We start from the raw sequence: 23755 nt of genomic DNA, 5'->3' as shown, positions 1-23755 counted from the left end.
GGCAAAAATATGGAATAATTCTCAATCAAGAGCTAAGTAAGCTGGAAAGGTATCGGACAGGATAGTGAAATGATCTAATCCATAAGGGCAGAAATGGAGAGATCTTTTACCAGCACGAAGCCTCACTCTATATGTGAGTGGGCTCAGTACAGAGCCTCTCTGTTTCTCACCCTTTCTCCCTGCTTCTCTCCCTCTCTTCTCAACAATTCCTTCACTTTTGTTTCCCTGTCTTCTGCTTCTCTTCTGTTTCTCTGTCTGTCCCTTCACTTTTCACTCTCTTGCTGACGTTATGAGGCCCAAAGGGGTATGTTGGGGCTGTTGTGGAGTGTGGAAAGGAGCAGGATTGGACAATGAACATAACACAAACAACAGGAGAACTGGCTGGAACCTCAGATGTCTAACAGTGTAAACAGCACCCATCAGAAGCATGTAAAAGACTACATGAAGAAAGGAACAGTACATCTAAGTGTGCACTGAATATTAGGATTAGATAAGACATGATTGCATCTCTCTATATAACAAGTAAATAACTTGATTACATAAATGACATCTTAATGGTAACAGTATTTTAGCATTTTTCTTAATCTAATGTTCACAGTAATTACACAATTTGTCTGTCTAATGATGAATCCTGTCTGACATCGAATATATATTTCACATTTATTTCCTGCTGTTCTTTCTCCCATAAAATGAATGAGTTGAAGGAAATACAATTGTACAGCACCTACAGCATGTAGGCCATTCAGTCCAACCAGCCAATGTCAGTGTTTAAGTTCCATCTAAATCTCCTCATTTTGTAACACTATCAGCATGTCAGAAGTTTATTTCAAAACGCAATATTTTGGCAATACCATGGATATGACAAATACATCGGAATTATTCATGTTGAAAACACTCTGCTATAAAAATATCGACTGGCTTGGCATTTTTAATCTCAGGTCTACAGTAATTTTAAATCCAGTTCTGTTCTGAACAGGGGTCGTTCTCCCTGGAAAGATGGAGGATGAGCGGTGACCTAACAGAGGTGTATAAAATTATGAAGGGCATAGATAAGGTGAACAGTGGGAAGCTTTTTCCCAGGTCGGAGGTGACGAACACAAGGGGTCACAAGTTCAAGGTGAGGGGGGCAAGGTTCAACACAGATGTCAGGGGAACATACTTTACACAGAGGGTGGTGGGGGCCTGGAATGTGATGCCAAGCAAGGTGGTTGAGGCAGACATGCTGGGATCGTTTAAGACTTAGATCTAGATAGCCACATGAACAGACTGGGAATAGAGGGATACAAACTAATGGTCTAGTTGGGCGCATGAGCGGCGCAGGCTTGGAGGGCCGAAGGGCCTGTCCCTGTGCTGTCATGTTCTTTGTTCTTTGTTAAATAGGCTACCAAGTTTGAATAGTCCAATGCGAATGAATATGATTTGAAGAAGTGGGGCCCTAGTGTCATACACTCAGTCCTTAACTGCAAGTCTGCATACAGTCAATGCGGCTTTGTGAAATTATCACGTATTGAATATTCTCAGATACTATTCAGGGTATTGTAGATATTTTCATTGACTCTGCTTTAAAACAAAGAATAAAGAAAATTACAGCACAGGCCTTTCAGCCCTCCAAGTCTGCAAAGATTGTGCTGCCTGACTGAACTAAAAACCCCCTAGCCTTCTGGGGACCATATCCCCCTATTCCCATCCTATTCATATACTTGCTACGAATTTGCCTTACTAGATTGAAACATGAGTCAGAGGATTAGGATGACAGTGTTGTTACTTTAACAATGAAAAATTCTTTTTCGCGAGGCCAGCAGTTTTTATTGTCCATCACTAATTGCCCTTAAGGAGGTAGTGGTGAGCTAGCTTTTTGAACCACTCAAGTTCATGTGATGTTGGTACACCCAGGATGATGATATGGAGCGAGTTCCATAATTTTCATCTGGCAATAGTGAAGGAACGACAATAGAGTTCCAAGTCAGGATGGTGTGTGCAGCTTGGAGGGGAACTTACAGGTGGTTGTTGTGTTCCCATACATCTGCTGCCATTGTCCTTGTCAGTGGTAGATGTCAGGATTTGGAAGATACCATCGAAGGAACCTTGGTGAATTACCTCAGTGCATCTTGGTTGGTACACACAGCTGCCACTGTGCATTGATGGTGGAGGGAATTTGTGTGGAAGGGGTGGCAAAGCAGGCTCCTTTTGTCCTAGATAGTGTCGAGTTTATTCTCTGTCGTTGGTGCTGTACTCACTTAAGGAAGCAATTCCATCATACTTCTGACTTGGGCCTTGTAGCTGGTGGACAAGCTTTGGGGAGTCAGGAGCTGAGTTGCTCCCTGCAGGATTCCTAGCCTTTGACTTGCTCTTGCAGTCACAGTATTTATGTGGTTGATCCAGTACAGTTTCTGGTCAACAGTAACCCCAAGATGCTGATATTTGGGGATTCAGTCATGGTAATGCCTTTGAAATTCATGGAGATATTTTTGGATTCTCTTTTGTTGGAGATGATCATTGCCTGGCATGATGGCAATGGGCCACTTGTCAGCCCAAGCCTGGATTTGTCCAGGTCTTGCTGCGTATGGACATGGACTGCTTCAGAAACTGAAGTGTTGTGAATGATGTTGATCATTGTGCAGTCATTAGTAAACATCCCACTTCCAACCTTATGAAAGCAGGAAGGTTATTGATGCAACAGCTGAAGATAGTTGGACTTAAGATACCATCAGGACTGAGATAATTGACTTCCAACAACCACAGCCATCTTTCCTTATGCTGATAGGACTCTAACCAATGGAAGGTATTCATCCTGTTTCTCATTGACTCCAGTTTTGCTAGGTCTCCTTGATGGCACACTCGGTCAAAATGTGGAGATGCCGGCGTTGGACTGGGGTAAAAACAGAAAGAAGTCTCACAACACCAGTTGGACCTCTGGTGTCCAACTGATTAAATGCAGCCTTGATGTCAAGGGAAGCTATTATCATCTCATCTTTTGAGTTCAGCTCTTTTGTCCATGTTTGAACCAAGGCTGTAATGAGGTCAGGAGTTGACTGGCCCTGGCCGAACCCAAGTTAACATCCTTCCATCACTTTGCTGATGATCGAGAGTAGACTGATGTGGCAGTAATTGGCTGGGTTGGGTTTGACCTGCTTTTTATACCTGGGCAATTTTCCACATTGCTGTATAGATGACAGTGTTGTAGCTGTGCGGGAACAGTTTGGTTAGGAGTACAACTAGCTCTAGGGCACAAGTCTGCAGCACCATTGCTAGAATGCAGTCAGTGCCCATAACCTTTGCAGTAAACAGTGCCTTTAGCTATTTCTTGAAATCATGTGGGGTGAATCGAATTGGCTGGAGACTGGCATGTGTGATGCCAGGGATCACTGGAGGAGACTGAGATGGGTCATTCACTTGAGGTTTCTGGCTGAAGATTGTTGCAAGTGCTTCAGCCTTGTTTTTTGCATTGATGTGCTAGGCTCCCTTATCACTGACGAAGGGGATATTTGTGGAACCACCTCCTCCAATGAGGTATTTAATTGTCCGCCATCATTCAGAAGTGGTTGTGGCAGGACGGCTTGGGTGGCACAGTGGTTGGCACTGCTGTCCCACAGCTTCAAGGACTTGAGTTTGATTCCCGGCTTGGGTCACTGTCTATATGGAGTTTGCACATTCTTCCCATGTCTGTATGGGTTTCTTCTGGTGCTCCGGTTTCCTCCCACAGTTCAAAGATGTGCGGCTTAGGTGGATTGATCATGCTAAATTGCTCCTTATTCTCCCGGGATGCATAGGTTAGCGGGGTTAGTGAGGTAAATATCTGGGGATAGTGCCTGGGTGGGATTGTTGTTGGTGCAGATTCGATGGGTCAAATAACCTCCTTCTGCACTGTAGCGATTCTATGATTTCTATGACTGCAGAGTTCAGATCTGATCCATTGGTTGAGGGTCACTTACCTCTGTCTTACACTGTTTGGCCAATAGTGCTGTGGTGAAGTTTCACCAGGCTAACACCTCAATTTTAGGTATGTCTGGTGCTGCTCCTTCATTCTTCATTGAACCAGAGTTGATCCCCTGGTTTGATGGTAATGAAAGAGTGGGGAATATGACGGGCCATGAAGTTACAGATTGTGATTTTATACAGTTCTGTGGTGTGGTTAGCCTATACCGCCTCATGGATGCCCAGTTTTGAGTCACTAGATCTGACAGTGTCACACAACATGACGGAGGATATCCTCAATGTGAAGCCAGGACTTTATCTCTACAAGGACTGTGCCATTGTCACTCTGATCAATACTGTCATGGATATTTGTGACAAGTAGGTTGGTGAGGACAAGTCCAAGTACATTTTCCCTCTTGTTGGATCCCTCACCATCCGCTGCAGACCCAGAGTCACAGCTACAAACAAAAACAGAAAATCTCAGCAGGTCTGACAGCAAATGTGGAGAGAGAATAGAGCCAATATTTTGAGTCTGGATGACCCAATGTCAGAGCAGCTATGTCCTTTTGGGTTGGTGGGCCTACAGGACATACTCAGGGATGGTGATTTCTGGGACATTGGCAATAAGGTAAGATTCCGTGAATGTGACAATGTCAGGCAGTTGCTTGACTAGTTTGTGGATGCTTCTCCCAGCTTTGGGCATAAGGGTGGCAGAGTGGCACAGTGGTTAGCATTGCAGCCTCATAGCGGCAGGGACCTGGGTTTCATTCCAGCTTGGGTTATTGTCTGTGTGGAGTCTGTGCGTTCTCCCCGTGTCTGCATGGGTTTCCTGCGGGTGTTCCGGTTTCCTCCTACATTCTAAAAGATACGCTGGTTCGGTGCATTGGCCATGCTTAATTCTCCCGGAATTAAAGACACAGGAGCATGGTGACTAGGGGATTTTCACAGTAACTTAATTGCAGTGTTAACGTAGGCTTACTTGTGTCCCTAATAAATCAACTTAAGTAAGTAATGTCAGTAAAAAGAACTTTTCAGACTTGACAGGCTGGGTTTACCATTGTTGTTTCTAGTGTCTCGATCAATGCTAGGTGTTCTGTTCAGCTTCATTCCTTTGCCTAGGCATTGTAGCAGTTTGATAAAACCCGTTCTAGCAGGGTTAATGTCATACATGGACTAGACCAGGCGATGATGTTAGATTTCCTTCACTATAGGGAATTACTGAATCTGATGGGGCTGTACACCAATCAACGATGGCTTCATGATCACCATAACCCAGACTAGCTTTTTAATTCCAGATTTATTAACTGAACTTCAATTCCACCAGCGGCTATGGTAAGAGTTGAATTGTCTCCCCGGACAATTAGTCCAATAATATGATCATCGTACCATCACCTTTAAATCAACTGATTATCCCTATCATTCTTCCAAACAAGCTGCCTTTTAGTTATGAATAGAAAATAGTGTGAAGGTCCCGGCAGCTTTAGAGTTGTACCATGAGACAGATGTCCCTGAACCACTGTGCACTGCAGCAACTAAGTATGACAGTTGATCTAACAGCCAGGAAATGATAAAGGAACTAACTGAATGACCAATTACAGTTAAAAAAAATCAACACTTATGTCATATGCTTCATGGAAATCATACAATTTTGCTGGCCATTGCTTAACATCTTTTGGAAATACATTGCAAATGAAAAGGGTTGTATATCTTTTCTGAATCAAAACTACAAAATTAGGTTGGCATAAAGTTTTGCTTCCTCTTGTTTCTTTAACATCTGATGATAGTGCTGCTACAACAGAAACTGATCTATCGTCATTGGGAAAAGTGTTCAGGAAAAGCTACTCACTACAGTGCTGAATTAACATCAATATATAACGGTGACACAAAATCTCAAGACCATGTTTCATATGCTATAGTATAGCATACTTTGGCAAACGTAGTGCATCCTAAAGGGACATGAGCTGATCAGGTTTCCAAGTCAACTGTGTGTAGTAACAGGATTGCTACATCTGGCTTATAAATTAACTATAAAGTTCAGCAAAAATGACCATAAAGGCAAAAAAAGATTTGTAAACTAATTCCTGGCATTCAGTGTTGCGAACTTTAGTTCCAGGCAGAGTGAAAGTGAGTCATTTCTATTAAATTTCTACTTCATAGAAAAGCTGATTGCTATTAATCTGACAACACTGCTTTGTGGCATCACATGTCTTTTAACCAAGTCTGTCAACACCAACTCACTGAATTCAGCAATTGAGCAAGCAATGATTATCACAAAGAATATGCAAAGTCTGGGGGGGGTGGGCATGGTGGGGTGGGTGGGTGGAGGGCTTTATGTGCTAAATGAGTATGAAAATTGGGAGAGAACCACCACGCCCATTTTCTGGGCAAGCTCCCAGTTGAATTCCTGTGGCACCTTGAAAAAAAAGGGTCAAAGCGTGGTTCTCGCCAGCAGAGAGAATGGACGGAGTCTATTCATGTTAGGAGGCCTGCTGCTGACTGCTAAAGGGCAATACTGTGCATGTGCCCTGATCTCCCAGTGCATTTTGTAAGGAGTACACAGTGCACTGAGAGATTGCCACTAACCCCAATTGTGTGGACATTGCACCACCACCTCCCCCCAAATTGTGGCCCACTTGATCGCAACCGATCACCACTCTGAACACAACTCCCCATCAATCATCACCTCCATTCACCCTCATTGTCCGATCGCTGCCCTGCAATCCCTGATGCAGAGTATGTAGCTCCCTACATCCTTCAGGCCCTGCCACGCCCCTCCCTTTAGGCCACCCCTCGACATTGCCCAGTGCCTGGTGGGAAATGCCAGGGTGCCTGGTGGGCATTGCCTGGATGCCAAACTGGGTGTGGAGGAGGGAGGGGGAAAGGAAGGAGGGGGGCAGGGAGGGAAAGAGGGATGGGTGAAGGGGAGTGTACATTTTACATGTGGCCTGACTCTTCTGTGCCTACGTTGAAGCCTCAAAAGAACTTCAGTTAAGAAGCCCAGCTAAAAGTGTGATGCACCAGCACTTGTGGAACATGATTCTGGAGTTTCATTCTGCACTGGACTTTGCAATTCATATCAGACAGAAAGTTCACAGCTTACAGGAGACTTGCATTTTAAGGAGTACTTTCCTAAAGCATTTGTACCAGCCAAGTTGCAAACTTCCCACTGTAAATGTCGCCGTCATTTCACCCAAAGGCTCAATATTGTATTACAGAGCCTCTTAAAGTGGGATAAACAAATGGATTTCAGCTAAAACTTATTCCAAACACTAACATCCACCTTGTTATATATGAATGTAGCTTTTACTAGAATTACTGTGACAAATTGTAAAACAAATTGAAAAAAAACCTGTAATTTCTATGCATTACATCCGTGTTAAACATCTTTTTAAAACATTTACCGAAAAGTTAACCCAGCCTCTACTCACTGCTTCTAGACACAGGAAAAATGTGTGAATAAATATGATAAATACTCAGCTATCATCAGTGCAAGTGAAGGAAGTTTGGGTGAGATTGCAGTGCAGTGCTTCAATAGCAGCAACTTTACAAGCCCCAATCAGAGGTTTCAACTTGGCACACTTCAAGTGAACATGTACATGTGCCAGGGCTGCCATACTGTCCTGACATGTACGCGTGACATGCAATCAAATTAAAGTTTAAAGTTTATTTATTATTGTCACAAGTAGGCTTACACAGGATTTGGGCCAGAAGTTAAGGGCCAATATCTTTCTAACCTTTTTGTTTGTGGAAAACCCATGGAAGTTTGGAAATTTATAATCGCTCTCTTAATGTCAACAAAATGAAAGAGATTGTCATCAGCTTCAGGAAGCGTAAAGGAGAACATGCCTCTGTCTACATCAGTGGGGATGAAGTAGAAAGGGTTGAGAGCTTCAATTTTTAGGTGTCCACTTCACCAGGTGTCCTGGTGCCCCCATGCTGACACTATAGTTAAAAAAGGCCACCAACACCTCTACATTCTCAGCAGACTAAGGAAATTTGGCATGACAATTATGACTGTCACCAACTTTTACAGACACACCATAGAAGGCATACTTTCTGGTTGCGTCACAGCTTGGAATGGCTCCTGTTCTGCCCAAGATCACAAGGAACTACAAAAGGTCGTGAATGTAGCCCAATTCATCATGCAAATGAGCCTCCCATCCATTGATTCTGTCTACACTTCCCGCTGCCTCGGCAAAGCAGCCAGCATAATTAAGGACCCCACGCACTCCAGACATTCTCTCTTCCATCTCCTTCCATCAGGATAAAGATTCAAAAGTCTGAGGTCACGTACCAACAGACTCAAGCACAGTTTCTTCCCTGTTGCCATCAGACTTTTGAATGGACTTACCTTGCATTAAGTTGATCTTCCTCTACACCCTAGCTATGACTGTAACACGACGTTCTGCACTCTCGTTTCCTTCTCTATGAATGGTATGCTTTGTCTGTACGCGGGCAAAAAAACAATATTTTTCACTGCATGTGACAATAAATCAAATCAAAATTGAAGTTTGCAGTTTTAGTCAATGAGTCTTAAATCTCAAACTCTTTCCACTTTGAACAGAGCGTTGATTGGTCTCTAACTGAACATTACCAAAATTTTGTGGATCAGATTCAACCTCACAATCTACTACACAACATCTAGGTTTGATGCAATCAAATGGCAACATTTGTAAATCAGGTTTCAGAGCTCCCTGGTGGTCTAGTGGTTAGGATTCGGCGCTCTCACCGCCGCGGCCCGGGTTCGATTCCCGGTCAGGGAACATGCTTCTTTTGCCCTTTCATTGTTACTCGTTTTAAGTCTGAAAAGTTAAACAATTATCTTTTTAGATTCAAGAAGAGGACGAGACAATTAAAACGTATGTGTAGTATTTACTTCCGAGCAATTGAATTATCCAGAATCTTCAATAGTTCGATGTCTTCTCGCTTTTACTGAAACATGTATACGATATATATAATATTTAATTATTTATAAAATAGATGACACAGGCAGGAATATACACCGAAATAAATAATAATTTGATACGACAAATAAAAGGAAAATATCATTCCCTGACCGGGAATCGAACCCGGGCCGCGGCGGTGAGAGCGCCGAATCCTAACCACTAGACCACCAGGGAAGCTGAAAAAGTATGGGCACTCGGCTTACTGGAGGGTTGTCGGTGGTGATGTCGTCAGTGTGAGGAATTGGGCGGAGTCACTGGCCGGGTGTCACGGAACGCCCTTGTCCGTGACACGAGGGAGGGCGGAGCCACAGCGGAGTCTATATAAAGGCGGGGGCCGAGCTCACTGAGCGAATCTGAGTCGCGCGAGTGGACGGTTGCGTTTGAAAATTTAATTCGCTCGGTTTCCCCCGTTTCCGAGAACGCGTTGTGCCCCTTCGGCGTTTCCAATGGGCCCTGTAGCCTAGCGTTTACTTTCTTCAGTCAAAGCACTTTGGTTCCTGTTTGGTGTTTGAGAGGTAGGTGGTTGAGGGAGAGTGAGGCGGGAGGGTGTGGGGCGTCCCTTTTTCTCTTGTCCACCCACTCTCTCCCTTCCCCAATAACAATAACCCACTCCCCGGGCTCTGGCGGCCTGCTGGCTCACTCAGGCCTGGTCAGCAGCAAGGCAACCCAGGGGTGCGGTCCTTCAGTGTTTGCACTGAGTCTCTCACCTCTCTCTCTCTCTCTCCCTCCCACTCAGCAACTTTATTTTCCAGCCTTGTTGGAACGGAGTTGACAGCTGTGCCCTTAACTCAGCCGCATTTTTCTCTCCTTTCTCTCTCTTTCCCCCCCGCACCCGCCCCTTAGTAATAAAACAGCACAACCTGTCAGATTGTCCCCTCCAACTTTGGGAACATTCCCCCCCCCAAAAAAAAAGTTTGCAACTTATTATTTTTCATTTAATTTGATAGTGACTCACCTAAAATAGGTGGCCCTCCAGTAATGTTATACTCTGAATGATGCTTGGAGAATCTCCAGGGTTGACTGTGCTTGCTCCTTGGGCCAAGAATGTGTTTATAACTTGCAGACTCCTTGCAGCTGCACTGGAGGGCTTTCATAAGTTTCCACCACCTTTCCACCATCCCCTCCCCCCGCCCCATTCTTATCCATCAAAGTATACACTCTTAACTTTATTTAGTGGTCTAAATATGTCCTGATCAAAAAGAACTCATACAGATTTTAATCTGGACTTAGTTGAATCTACAAATTTGATGCAAACGTTTTTGTGTTCACTGGACATTCTCAAACCCTTTAAACTGTTTATGTAAAGACAAAACCTTGTGACAGGTTTATATGAAGGTCAGATGTTCCCTTTAGTAGGGAAATTCTTTAATAAAGGTGACCGCCAGTATGTTCTAGTATGAGACCAATCAGGTTGTGTTTCTCTACACTGGAATGGCAGGCAACCTGTTGAATACCCAACTGAGTTTACTGTTAGAATGCCAATCTGTTAACCTAAATATACTTTTTGTTTCCTGTTGCTATTTTAGGGTTACCATCTAAATACTAATTTGAACGATTGCAATGGCATCCATTCCTTCGACTGGCTCTCTTGCAGCAACCCATGACTATTACAGGAGTAAGTAATTCTAGTGGAAAATGAGCCTTTTTTGAGATTGGACTAGGAGGAGGAACTATTAAATTACTGATTACTGATTGTTGATTGGCTTGCAAACTTGGGCTTATTTCCAACAGTAGCAGCTGTAAACCTGATGAATAACAACTTGCCTGCAATAAAATTCCTGCAGCTATTAAGTTTGACATGTTGCTTTTTTAAACTTTCTATAAACAGTGATGAAAAAGGTTTTAATACTGTTAACATCCAGCAAATTTTTTGCTTCAGTGACTATGTTCAATAGATGACAGACTTTACTAAGGTATATGTTCAAATTGGTGCCCAAGAGGATCTGAGGTAATAAGATTTTGTGCTTTGTTGACTAGACTGCTATTTCTGTTGAATGTATTTGTAATTGCTTTTTATGAACTCCCTTCTAAGCAGAAGTTATTTCTGAAAGTCTTATTTAGTTTACCCCTAGAAGAAAAATAGATCGGGAACTAACTCCTGGTTATATTTTTGAGGGTGCTGTTTGTTTTTCAGTTGAGATTTCTTTGCTGTTTGTACAGGTAATATTCTGTACAGTGGTGGTTCTTTGCTGGCCTGCTAAATTTAACTTCATTAAATAATGAGTTTTGCACATTATTTCACTTCACTGATTATGGTTGGCATACCACAGATGAAAGTTAATTTTACCAAGAAGCAAATATTGTAACTTCACCCTTTAATGTTGAAAGCTGTGTATCAAAATCACAACTTTCAGTTAGAACCCCCTCAACGCTCCAGAAGTTACCAGGCAGGGGTAGCCCTGAAGAGCCAATACTCTGACATTGTTAACTGACTTTCCTGTATTTTCTGTATTTTTAACATCTTGTTGATGGGAATTATTTTGAGTAAGGTTATGCTGTCTTTCAGCATTCAGCAAAGGATGCATGTTTGTTGAGATAAACTTGATATTCTAAGCATAATAGATTAGGAATTGAATTCCAGAAGCTGTGTGCAGAAAAATTAATGTATGATAGACCTAAAAGCGTGGGCCTCTAATTCCAGGGCGCCTTGGTTCTGCTTCCAGTAATAGTTCATGTGGCAGCTCTGAGCACATTGGAGAAGTGATTCCACACCATCCAGGTAAGAGGATTTCATAACACTTGCATAATGCAGTGTCGTATATATGGTCATACAATGTGATGCAATCTTTTGCAACAATCTTTCCTTGTATTCCACTCAAACCATTTTGCAATTAGATCATTTTAGATTTAATAATGCTACCAAAAGCTAAACTTTTACTGAGCATGTGTTAATTAGACTTCAAATAAAATTATCCTTGCTTTGCATTGATTATTGAACTGCAATGTGGTACATTCTACCTGTTGTTTTGAATTGGTATTTATAATTGTGAATGAAAGTTAAGATACATTGGAACAGAGCTTTTCAGCAAATTAAGCTGTTTTTTGGAGTTATAAAACACGTATATATTCTCAATATGACAGGAGTATATTTACATGAGCATTCTACATTTTAGAATTTGTAATTGTTTGCAATCAAGTGCGTGGAGGTGTGCTTGTATTCATAGGCTTGCATGTCCTCTTGATCACTTAAGATCATTAAATGATCTAGTAATGAGCTTCTGTATTGTTACTTCTGTCTGAATTATCATGAAACCTGCACATTTAGGAATTAGCTCTTCCTGAGACATGATCTGTGCTCATTCAACTTGAACCTAATTGAGCCTGTTCCATTGAAGCAAGCTAATGTCAGAGCTTGTATATAACGTATTATTGCCTCAAGCTGTCAAGCCAGGAAAATATTTATTGTAATTAAATTGTGCACTCACTAATCTTTTTTAAATATATGGCATAGTTTTCAACAAATCCTGTTCTTTTATGGATGTTTTGTTTCTTCAATATTGAACACAAGATAGAGCTGTAAATTTTCTATTTGCAGGGTTACCAAAGTCTACAGCGGGCCAGTGGTGGATCAGTTTTTTCTTTGGGAAAACTCAGAACCATCCAGTAATGACAACTCTGACAGAGTCCTCGGAGAGGTAATAGATCTGAACAATATGATCTAGAATGATAACACAAAATTATTTTAAAGTCCAGTGTAATTGTCCAATGAAGAATATGAAATCCTGTTGTGTCTGGTATGTCAATGTCTATGCTGTAATAATTTTCTTTTCTTTCCAGTGGCAAGATAAACTGCATCCTGCCTCAAGAAATCGTGAGGAAACGACATGCCAGTGAGCCCAGCAAACCTTCATCTTAATTTGACTTTTGAAGAAAACGTTAGGAATTTCAGGCGTTCCAAAATATTAATCCTTAAAATATAAAGGCTGCTTTAATTTCTGGTCATACTTTTTTAATTAACTCTTCCTTTTTCCATGTAATTGGTGGAGCTTGTTGTAAAGTGTATGCCCATTTGGCATACTTGAACATCTAATAAATGAAATACTTAAGCAGCCTATCTGTCTGAGTTCATGTTCACTATTTTTTGCTGGCTGAACTTTCCACACAATCATCAAATTCTAGATGAGCTGAATCACATGCTAACATAGGTTAAGGTGAACACCATAAGTAAGTTTCTCTCCATTTGGCAACTCCTAAGATCATAGTTGCTAATCAGTGGCAGCTTCTGTGCAAGTGATCTGAATGTCTTTAACATTGCCAGTGCAGTGATGGCAGAGCAAAATAGTGGTAACATTAGATTGTTTCAGAATACATGTGCAAGATGACACCTTGCCTATTAATCATAAACCCTGATCGTCCAAGTGACAGCCAAAGTGCATCAGATCTATAGTGCTGCAGGAGAACTTTTAAGATCAGGTGCAAGATTGGGTTGCTATTTGTGCTGTCGTCTGTGTAGAAAACCTAATGCAACTAATCAAAATAGAGCTGTCAGTTGTGACTTTGATTTAAGGTTATTTCAGTACTGTGATATTAGAGAGGATTATATCAAGCTGATTGACAAAAGTCTGAAATAGGAAAGTGAGTCTTCTGCTCCTTGAATGTTAATACCATGTTACCCATAATTGAAATGTTACAGATCTGATGTGTACTATCATATGACAGAAATGGCTTCTGAGTCCATTTAGTGCCAAAATGAGCTGCATGCCACAAATTTATTTGGCAATTTGATGTGTTCCATAATCTTGAGACTGGTGGCAACAATTTGACTTTGGGTTATCCTTCAAGAATGTAACCACCTGCTGCTTCATTCCTTGTGCAGCTTAGTGCTGTCCATTGTTATTGGAAGATGGGCCTCCGCTGTTTGATCAATGGTAAGATGTTGGCTTTTTGTCTGCAATCCACAGTCCATCTGGATAGTGATTTGATCCTGTAATACTTAATCTGTCTCATTTGTTACTGTTCAAACCCTTCAAGATTTCTGCACATTTGTGCATGGGTTCAAATCCAACTCCTGACATTTTTTGGGGTAGCAGTGGTTGGCACTCCTGCTTCACAGCATGAGAGACCTGGATTCAATTCTAGCCTTAGTGATTGGTGTTTGCACTTTGTGTGGGTTTGCTCTCAGTGATCCAGTTTCCTTTCACTGTCCACAGATTTGCAGGTTGGGTGGATTGGCTATGCTAAATTGTGTCTTGCTGTATCAAGATATGTAGGTTAGGGGGATTAGTGGGGTACAGGGTTACGATCTTGGGGGGATGCTTTATGGGAGAATTGGTGCAGACTCAGACTAAATGACCATCTTTTGCAATATAGGGATCCTGATTGTGCACTTTAAAGGAAGTGCTGCTTATACACTGTCCCAAGTGCACCATTTTCCTAATTATTGCACATGTATTCAATGTACTATTTAACTGCTGTCTCCCAGAATGGCTGACAGAATTTTAAGTGCTTTTTACAGTGGGTTTTTAAATTCATTGTGAGCAATGAGGATTGCATTGCTCCTGATGTTTCTGAGCACAATGCTCTGCCTACTATTCATCACAAAGTCAGTGTGGGGCAGTGCCAGAAATTGCCTCAGTTGGAGGAGGCATTTTAGCTGCCCTCAGCAATGTTTAGCTGCAAGTCCATGATCTTGGCTGTAAGACTGAGGCAGAGTGGTATTCTGTAGCAGTGTATGTGTGACTGTGGTGCAAAGTGTTTCACAATGAGGTGTCTGGACCAAGTTCACCCTGACTATTGATTGCTGATTCAATAGGTGTAAAATGTTGAATGAGGAAGTCCTATCATATTGTTTAATCACAGAACACAAATTTTGTTTCAGTTCAATAAGTGGAATTGTTCCCTGTAAGAAAGATAGAAACTCCATCCTCCAACTTGGTTGAAGATAACAACCAGCCTCTTACATTTTAAATCTAAATTCCATCCTACAATAAATGCAAGGAACAGAGAACACAAAACTACAGCACAGACAGGCCCTTTGGCCCACCAGTTGTGCAATCATATCCCTACCTACTAGGCCTATTTTATAACCTCAATCCCATGTAATCATGCAGAAGTCTTTTAAAACACCCCAACAAGTTAACCTCCACCACCACCGATGGCAGCTGATTCCACTCACCCACCACCCTGAGTGGAAAAACTTATCCCTGACATCTCTATTTACTCCCCAGCACCTTAAACCTGTGCCCCCTCGTAGCGACCATTTCAACCCTGGGAAATAGCCTCTGAGAATCCACCTGACTTATATCTCTCAACATCTTATAAACCTCTATCAGGTCACCTCTCATCCTTTGTCTCTCCAGGGAGAAAAGACTGAGCTCCCTCAACCTATCCTCATAAGGTATGCCACCCAATCAAGGCAACATCCTTGTAAATCTCTTCTGCACCCTTTCAATAGCTTCCACACCTTTCTTGTAACAAGGTGACCAGAACTGTGCACAGTACTTCAAGTGGGGTCTGACTAGGGTCTTATAAAGCTGCAGCATTATCTCCTGACTCCTAAACTCAGTCCCTCGATTAATGAAGGCTAGTCCACTGTACACCTTGACCACATCCTCCACTTGTGAGGCCGATTTTAAGAGTCCTATGGACCTGGACCCCAAGGTCCTTCTGATCCTCTACACTGCTAAGAGTCTTACCCTTGATATTATACTCCTTTATCCCAATGGACCACTACACGTTTATCAGGACTGGATAAAAGTCCAGACAAATGGACTTTTGTCACTCATGCTTGATCATGCAGTCACCAGTCTGTCACATTCTTCTCTTTACTAGTTTGTTTACCCCTGCTTCAGTCTGAACTCATTTTCCTTTTGTTTCTCTTCTATCTCTCATGTCACCTCCAAGTTCATCTTCTCTGAGTCACCTGCTCATTGCTAATTGTCTAATTTTCCCTCTTGGTCATTATGTTGGTGGATATTCTTGACCATTGTCTTGCTTCAGGTTGCACTCATTTAAATATGTAGTCGTCATCCCTTGCTCAAAAGCAAACCATTGAGACCCTACTTCTCACAAACTGATGCTCTACGTCTAACCACTTTTTCCTCAGTCCTTGAATGTGTTGTCTCCCAAATCTTTTGCCCATGTTTCCCTTCAATCCTGCTTCCAACCCTCCAGAATGGCTGTCATATGATGTTCTGTGTCTAACAAGGGTAAACTTTATCTCCTTCCTCTTGAACTGAGTGCAATCTTTGATGTGGTTGATCACACCCTCCTCCAGTGTCCCTTTGATATCCAGCTGGGTGGAAGTCATTGTGCCTGGTTCCATTCCAACCTGTCTAATCCTATCCAAAGTATTACTTGCAAAGAATTCTTGGCAATTGTTTGGCGCTGCATCAGATTGTTCGCATATTTGACCCCAAGTTGGCCATCTGACTATGTATTCACCCCATCACTAAGACCGCTAATTTCCATCTCTGCAACATTGCCCTTGTTTCACTCGTTGCTACTGCAACCTCATTTGTAATTTTGTTATCCCTAGATTTGACTACTTTAGCACAGACTTTGTTCAAGTCCACGAAAACTCTGCTGCCCCACATCTTAATTCACATCAAGTCCAGTTCCCTTGTCACCCCTGCGTTTTGCTGAGCTTTGATTCCTTGTCAAGCATTTTCTTGATTTTTTTTAATATAATTCTCATCCTTGCTCTCAAATTCCTCTGAGGTTGCTTCTCCTATTTCTAGCCTTACAACCCTCACATCTGCATTCACCTAATTCTGGCCTCTTGAGCATTCCCAATTTTAATTGCCCCAACATTGGCGTTTTTTCAGTTGCCAAGGTCATGATCTCTGGGATTCCCCCTCTCCAGTTCTCTGCCTCTCTATCTTGTCTTTATAACACTCCTTAAAGCCTATCTCTTTGACAAAGCTTTTAATCATCTGTCTGAATAGCTCCTTGTATGGCTTGGTGTTATTGTTTTATATTTCTCCTGTGAAGCATTTTGGGATGTTATATTAAAAGTAAATGTAAATGCAAGTTGTTTAAAAATGTCTCGAGCTCATAGGTCAATGTAACACTGGATTGGATTTCCCCTGCCTTGTGTTAACAGAATGATATCCTAAAACAGGGTCTTATTAACTGACCATGCAGCTGCCTCCTATTTTAAAATGGGTCTACTACTTGCTGTTACAGCCTGCTTCAGGCAGATGCCTTTCTTAATATGAAAATTGAGTATCTTTTAAACAGAAGCCTATGGCCTAACAGGCAGCACTGGGTCACAGTGGTTAGCACTGTTGTCTCTCAGCATCAGGGACCTGGGTTTGATTCCTGGCTTGGCTCACTGTGGAGTCTGTACATTCTCCTGTGTCTGCGTGGGTTTCCTCCAGGTACTTCAGTTTCCTCCCACAGTCTGAAAGACGTGCTGGTTAGTTGCATTGGCCATGCTAAATTCTCCCTCACTACCCAAACAGATACCAGTGTGTGGTGTCTAGGGGATTTTCACAATAACTTGTGACACAAACTTTAAAGAGTTAAATTGTCAATTTCAATTGAATTGGTTGGACTAGGTGTTTGTACAGGTTATGATCAAATCTGTAGACAGTGGAATTGAAGATGCCCTAAGGTTAATTTAAAATTTGAGAATTGGAGTACTACAAAAATAAGGTCTGTTCTGGTGTACCACCTTGATCTTATCTAGGTAGCAGCCAGGGAAGTCTCAATGGAGTGAGCATTTGGATACCTGTTGGGCACCCTGAAAGTCATAAACCCAATGCAAAGGCTCCTCATTTTAAACATTGATGCTAGCAAGTCACCCATATCAAAATCAAGCCCAGGAATGCCACATTGCTTGAAATTGGTTGTGACATTAAATTGAAACCCCCATCTGCCTATTCAGTCAGATGTTAAACCTACTTCAAACAACACAATGACAAAGTAATTGACTGCTGAAGTTGTAGGATCTTTCCACACCAAAATTACTTTTGCATTTACCTACATAGCATGAAATGCGATTGGTTAATATACATAAAATGCACCAGTTTCATTCCTTATGAAACTTTTTGGGAAGTTTTATAGCGACAAGCTGTTCTCTAAACAGGCATTTGTCAACGTGAGTGAATCTATTTTGTTAAGGAAATCACACAATACTAACATGTTTCTATTTAAATTTTGTCAAAGATCCAGTTTCTAGAATGTCTATTTATACACATTACTTAGCGGCTGAAATAGAATTATTTACTCTGCTCTGTATCTAAATCAAACCAGTTTTCTGCTTTGTGCAAAATCTTCTGTTAATAAAAAGAATTGTTGATTTGGCATGGTGGCACAGTGGTCAGCATTGCTGCCTCACAATGCTAGGGACCCAGGTTCAATGACCTTGGGTGCTGGAGTTTGCATGTTCTGTGTCTGAGTGTGTTTCTTCCCACGGTCCAAGGACGTGCAGGTTAGGTGGATTGGTCATGCTAAATTGCCCCTTACACTCAGGCGGACTGAGGCAGGGTAAATATCTGGGATTGCGGGGATATGTTCTGCGTGGGATTGTTGGTGCATGCTTGATGGACCGAATAGCCGCCACCTGCACTGTAAGGATTCTATAACAGAATTACAGCTAAGGTAACAGCAATGCAACTTCTACTTTCACGTATTCAGTATCTTAGCTTTATTAGTTCTTGAATGTTGTTTTCACTGGTTAGCCTGCATCTCGTCTTTAGTCACTCTGTTTCTATGCAATTCCCCTTTCAGTTAGGGAAAGAGCTGGAGGGGAAAGGACTTGACTTAGGCTGCAAAAGTATCCAAAGTTGCTGCTGACATTACTCCATGTTGGCCTTTTGTGGTAAGCCTTGTCGTCTTGATCATTGCTTTCCCCGTTGAAACTTTCCTCAGGACTGTCTCAGTTGTGTAAATATAAATCATCCTGTCGTTTTATATGGGCTGCTAACCTATCAGGTCCTATTACATTAACTCAGATGTAATTTTTATATTCAGGAGGTTCTGATGGTACACTTTCACACCACATTTTGCAACTTTTTCATACTTAAGCAATACCGCTGTAGTTACATAATGTTGGTGTTCAATACAGAGTATTATGTATGAAACTATCAGTATTCATACTTTTAACAAACAGCATTTTAATGTTTGTACCTCACAAGCAACGTGTTAATATTTATACTGCACATTGCCTGGAATGAATAATTGGATGATGGATTATTCCCATGCGTTGATTAATTGTGAATTAGGAAAAATTGAGCAGAGGCTTGGAAATAGCTTGCATCATCTAACCACTTGGCCTGGAAACAATGAGAAGGAGTTGGAATTGGAATAGACAATAGCTCAGGATGTCATCATTTAACTGCACTTGTATAGTTTCTAAAGATAGATATGAGAGCTCTGTAGGATATGATCTGTAGCTATTGTTGCAAGTTAACTTAGTTGGTAGCATTCTTAATTTTTGACCAGGTGATTGAGTGTTCAAACTCCAGTCCACTCCTTTTATCATGTAACCTACTCAGAGATGAATGGTGGATTGTCAGGTCATCTTTCAGACCAGACTTTACAAAAAAAATTCACAAGACGCAGGCATTGTTGGCTACACCAACATTTGTCATCCATCCCTAATTGCTCTTGAGGTGGTGGTAGTGAGCTGCCATCTTGAACCTCTGTAGTCCATATGGTGTGTGGGTACACCCATAGTGCTGTTAGGAAGTGAGTTTAAGGATTTTGACTCGGCAACACTAAAGGAGCGTCAAGTTGGATAATGTGTGACTAGAGGGGAACTTGGAGGTGCTGATGCCCACATGCACCTGCTGCCCATGTCTTTCGAGGTGGTGAAGGTGCAGGTTTGGAAGGAGTTGTTGAAGGAATCTTGGTGAGTTGCTGCAATGCATCTTGTATATGGTATAAAATACTGCCATTGTGGTCAGTGGCGGAGGGAGTGAATGTTTAAGATGGTGGATGAGGTGTCAATCAAGTGGGCTGCTTTGATCGGATGGTGTGAAGTTCTTGAGTGTTATTGGAGCTGCATTCAGCCAGGCAAGCGCAGAATATTCCTGACTAATAAATGAAGGTCTATCTGCTTGTTCTGCCAGTTCAGTTGGGCATGAAAGAACTCATGATACTATGTGAAGAGCAAATTTTCAATCTGACAAATTCCACCAAAAACTGGTCTAACAAGTTATTCATGTTTGGATAAAATAACTGACATTTGTTTAATAGGCTATCTGGCAGATTTATAAATTTGGTGTTTCATCAGTTTGGAGTAATCTTAAAACTAGTCACTGTGAGACTACTAGATATCATCTTGATTATATTGGCCTTGATGCACTTGGTAGCCAAATTGCTCTGCATTGATGCCAAGGCAGTCACATAGCAATATGGCAGCATGGTACACAGTGGTTAGCTTCCTGTACTGTAGGGATTCTAATTTGATAAGATGCATTGTCAGGTCTGGTGCTGATCTGTATATAATGTCATCATATCTATATTCTTTTTCCTGATGCTGAATTGGTTGATCCCAACTGGATGGCCAATCCAGATGCTTTTGTTGATCTGTGCATCACTGAATTAAGGAGGGAAAATTACACAACTTTTTAGGAAGAAAATCCTGATAACTTGTTACTTTTGCTGGAAACTATGGCCAACGCAGGCTGGGACTTTAACATGATGCCTTCTGTGGTTGATTTGTCCGAACTTGGAAAGGTTCTGTATGGAGTAGTGTTATTCAATACTCTTTTTCCATTTGTCACATAGCAAATCAATCACAGACTTTTTTTGAGTTATGGAGCACTAAGTTGTGTTAAAGTAGCAAGTCTGATTATGGGTATCACTCACTCAACTGCTATTTGTCCAGTATTCCTGGTTGAGTAAGGAAGAGAATCTAGTGGCACAGAATGCCAGCTGGAGAACTTGGCACAGTTTAGCGGGTGCTTATGGTCTTCATAAAACAGATGAGAATCACAAGTGAAGCTCAGCACTGCATGACTGCCAATTAGGGTTGAAATGTGCAATTTTGGCCTACTGGGACAGCAGAAACATCAAAATGTGTTCAACCTTCATCTTAATAGATCTGTCGAAATGAGTGATTGGAAAGAATAGGAAGCTACTGGAATATAAAGAGAGATTACAGGAGATTAACCATGAGCCAACAGTCAATTAAGTATATAAAAATGTGAGGTGATCAGGGCAAGAATCAGAATGTAAAAGCCAACACCCATCCATTAATCTTCTAATATATCAATTCTGATAAAATTGAGATTGTTTACTCCCAAAGAAATTAATTTTTTCCAGAATTTTTTCTATTCTATTCAGTTAACAGATTGTCACCACCCTTTTGAGAAGGTAAGTTTTGCAGAACAGATTGTAAAATCCTTATGAAGTTCTGACTCGGGCAGTGACTGCATTGATCTTGACTGCTGACAGTTTAGAACCTCAAACCTACACAGATTAGTGCTACTGCTTCACAGAGCCAGGGATCCAGATTCAGTTCCTGGCTTGGATCTGTCTGTGCGGAGTCTGCATGTCCTCCCACAGTCCAAAAGATTCACAATGATTAGGGACCCAGGTTCGATTCCGAGCTTGGGTCACTGCAGAATTTGCACCTGCTCCCCATGTCTGCTTGGGTTTCCTCTGGGTGCTCTGGTTTCCTCTGACAGTCTGAAAGACGTGCTAGTTAAGTACATTGGCCATGCTAAATTCTCCCTATTCACCCGAACAGATGCCTGGCAACTAGGGGATTTTCACAGTAACTTCATTGCAGTGTTAATATAAGCCTACTTGTGACACAAATAAATTTCAAAACTTTTAAACTAATTTCAAAAGATTTGCTTCATTAATGTGTACATTTTGTATGGTGGCCTAATCGCACAGCATCAAAATCCTACTGGATAACATTGTGAATGACTATAGCTTGCCTAGTGGCCAATGGTATCCAGTTTGAATCAGCCCATTCCGGTGACAAAATTAGGAAGACGAAAAGGATGAAGGTAGCAGACAGTACAATAGTACATTATTGAAATACTGTATTTTCATGTTGCAATTCCAGCGTGATTTTCCCCAGGCGGGACTTCCCCTTTGCGCTTAGTAACCTTTATTCTAGATTGGGTGGGTTTTTTTGTAAACAGCTGGATGTACGCATGTACAGCTCTGTACTTTAAGCCAGTTTGCCAAATGAATGTGGAGGGGAAATTGACAGAAGCAGGGGCGGAGATAGTGAGCATTCGTACAGTAGCTTGTCGCTAGGGCAGCTTCACGTAACCATTGGACAGGCTGTGCACTTCAACCCAATCACAGGAGTCTTAAAATTCAGATTTTAAAAACAAACTCAGTGACATATTGAGACTGAAAAATAAGCAAAAGTGGTAATGAAAACGGGTAGGGAGTTTCCTTTGCGTTGTAATATTCCTTTGTAATAGAGAAACAGCAGGGTAATACATAAACTTCGGCAGCCCAGTTTTAAATGGGGCAGATGTAATTATAGCGGGGGCGGGGGGGGGGAGCAATCGGTTGGAAACTTTGGGTTTGACTCGTAATTACGAGTTGTGGCTCGATTTAATATGCATTAATGGAACAAAATAGTCATGTGTTTGTAAAAGGCGTATTTGTATGTATCTTAACGTTGGCTCCTCTTTGTGATGGGTAGCTGTCGATTTTATGTCAAGTTGCTCTTTCAGATTGATATTTGTGTGTTTTTCTTTTACAGTTACCAGCTGGGTTTCACCCAGAATCACTTTACCTTCATTAGTTACTGCATCATTACTTTACTTTCTGGCTGCATTCTAACACAGCGCCAGTTTTAGAGTGAAGGGTGGTATAGCTGTTTTTCCGAGGCTTTCTGGCAGTATACAGATTGGAGATTCCCGTGGGATAGGGTGCTCACTTTTGTACTGCATATACGATTGCATTTTCTCCTTTTCCATTTGATTTCTAATCCTTCTATTAGCGAAAATGGGAGTTGTATCTAACAGGTCAATCAATATCGTAATTATCAAAAATAAGCAACGTAAAGATCCTCATATTTTGCACAGAAAATGCTGACATTCAGTAGTTTACGTGGCAATAAGAAACATAGTAAAGTTGATGATCTAAGTGATTTCCAATTTCCAGCATCTGCAGTATTTTCCCTTTATAACTTGTTTCCTTTTCCAATTGGGGTTTGCTGGGGGGTCAGTACAATGCTAATTAAAACCATCCAAATAGCAAACTCACTAATATGATACGTTATCATTGGTTTTGGAACAATAAAACTGTACAGCACAGGAACAGGCCCTTCGGCCCACCAAGTCTGCAGCCACACATGACACCTCCCTAAACTGAAGACCTTTGCGTCTGTGCGTTCTGTATCCCTGCCTATTCGTGTATCTGTCAAGATGCCTCTTAAACTTTGCTACTGTATCTGCATTTATTTGCATGTAACTCCAGGAATTTTACCAGGACTGAATCCTGTTCTCTGAGGAGGTTAGAGAAGTCTGGGGCACCAGATAAAGCAAAGTAATTCCAGAGAAAATGTCTGATATTCATAGAATCCCAACAGTGCAGAAGGAGGCCATTCAGTCCACCAGGTCTGCGCTGTTTCTTCAAAAGAGCGTCTTTCTGCTGCATCAACCTGTGCCCTGTAACCCCACACGTTTGCACCACTAATCCCTCCAATCAACACATCTTTGTACACTATAGAGCAATTTAGCATGGCCAATCCACCTAAGGGGGCAATTTACTGAACTCCAGAGAGTGTCTAGGCCTTTTGGTGGCATGCTGTCAGACCTGCTGAGATTTTCCAGCATTTTCTGTTTCAGATTCCAGCATCCGCAGTATTTTCCCTTTAACTGGGGTGACGTTCTGATGCCTCGGATGTCCAGACAGTGGTCTCTGCTGTGGCAGGAGACCTGGCAGGATAGAGGGCCATTGACACCCCCTCTCAATCCCAATTCCATCCATCCCCCCCCAAATTTGGAGTCGCTGGACAGCTTGGG

General features: G+C 41.8%; 1 protein-coding gene and 2 non-coding genes across 3 annotated transcripts; 2 read left to right on the top strand and 1 right to left on the bottom strand.

Moving 5' to 3' along the window:
* Positions 1–8606: 8606 nt before the first annotated feature.
* Positions 8607–8678, top strand: trnae-cuc (transfer RNA glutamic acid (anticodon CUC)). The gene has a single exon. It is a non-coding gene; the product is annotated as a tRNA-Glu (tRNA).
* A 285-nt stretch (positions 8679–8963) lies between these two features.
* Positions 8964–9035, bottom strand: trnae-cuc (transfer RNA glutamic acid (anticodon CUC)). The gene has a single exon. It is a non-coding gene; the product is annotated as a tRNA-Glu (tRNA).
* A 168-nt stretch (positions 9036–9203) lies between these two features.
* Positions 9204–12913, top strand: LOC145353898 (pancreatic progenitor cell differentiation and proliferation factor-like). Its single transcript, XM_080204854.1, has 5 exons — positions 9204–9376; positions 10388–10476; positions 11503–11580; positions 12397–12496; positions 12639–12913. The coding sequence occupies exons 2-5, from the start codon at positions 10422–10424 to the stop codon at positions 12715–12717; spliced, it is 312 nt and encodes a 103-aa protein (XP_080060980.1). The 5' UTR covers positions 9204–9376; positions 10388–10421; the 3' UTR covers positions 12718–12913.
* The last annotated feature ends 10842 nt before the right edge of the window (positions 12914–23755 follow it).

The sequence above is a fragment of the Carcharhinus amblyrhynchos genome, chromosome 16, assembly GCF_965287045.1.
Source record: "Carcharhinus amblyrhynchos chromosome 16, sCarAmb.v2.hapA, whole genome shotgun sequence".
In the NCBI taxonomy this organism is placed as follows: domain Eukaryota; kingdom Metazoa; phylum Chordata; class Chondrichthyes; order Carcharhiniformes; family Carcharhinidae; genus Carcharhinus; species Carcharhinus amblyrhynchos.
The sequence above is the reverse complement of the archived record's forward strand: the minus strand, read 5'-3'. Positions and strand labels throughout refer to the sequence as shown.

Bases quoted from the DNA above. Each gene is read 5' to 3' on its own strand.
- LOC145353898 (XM_080204854.1), top strand. From the start codon at position 10,422: ATGGCATCCATTCCTTCGACTGGCTCTCTTGCAGCAACCCATGACTAT. The intron at 11,581-12,396 runs GTAAGAGGATTT...TTCTATTTGCAG, and splicing joins AGTGATTCCACACCATCCAG to GGTTACCAAAGTCTACAGCG. The intron at 12,497-12,638 runs GTAATAGATCTG...TTTTCTTTCCAG, and splicing joins CTGACAGAGTCCTCGGAGAG to TGGCAAGATAAACTGCATCC.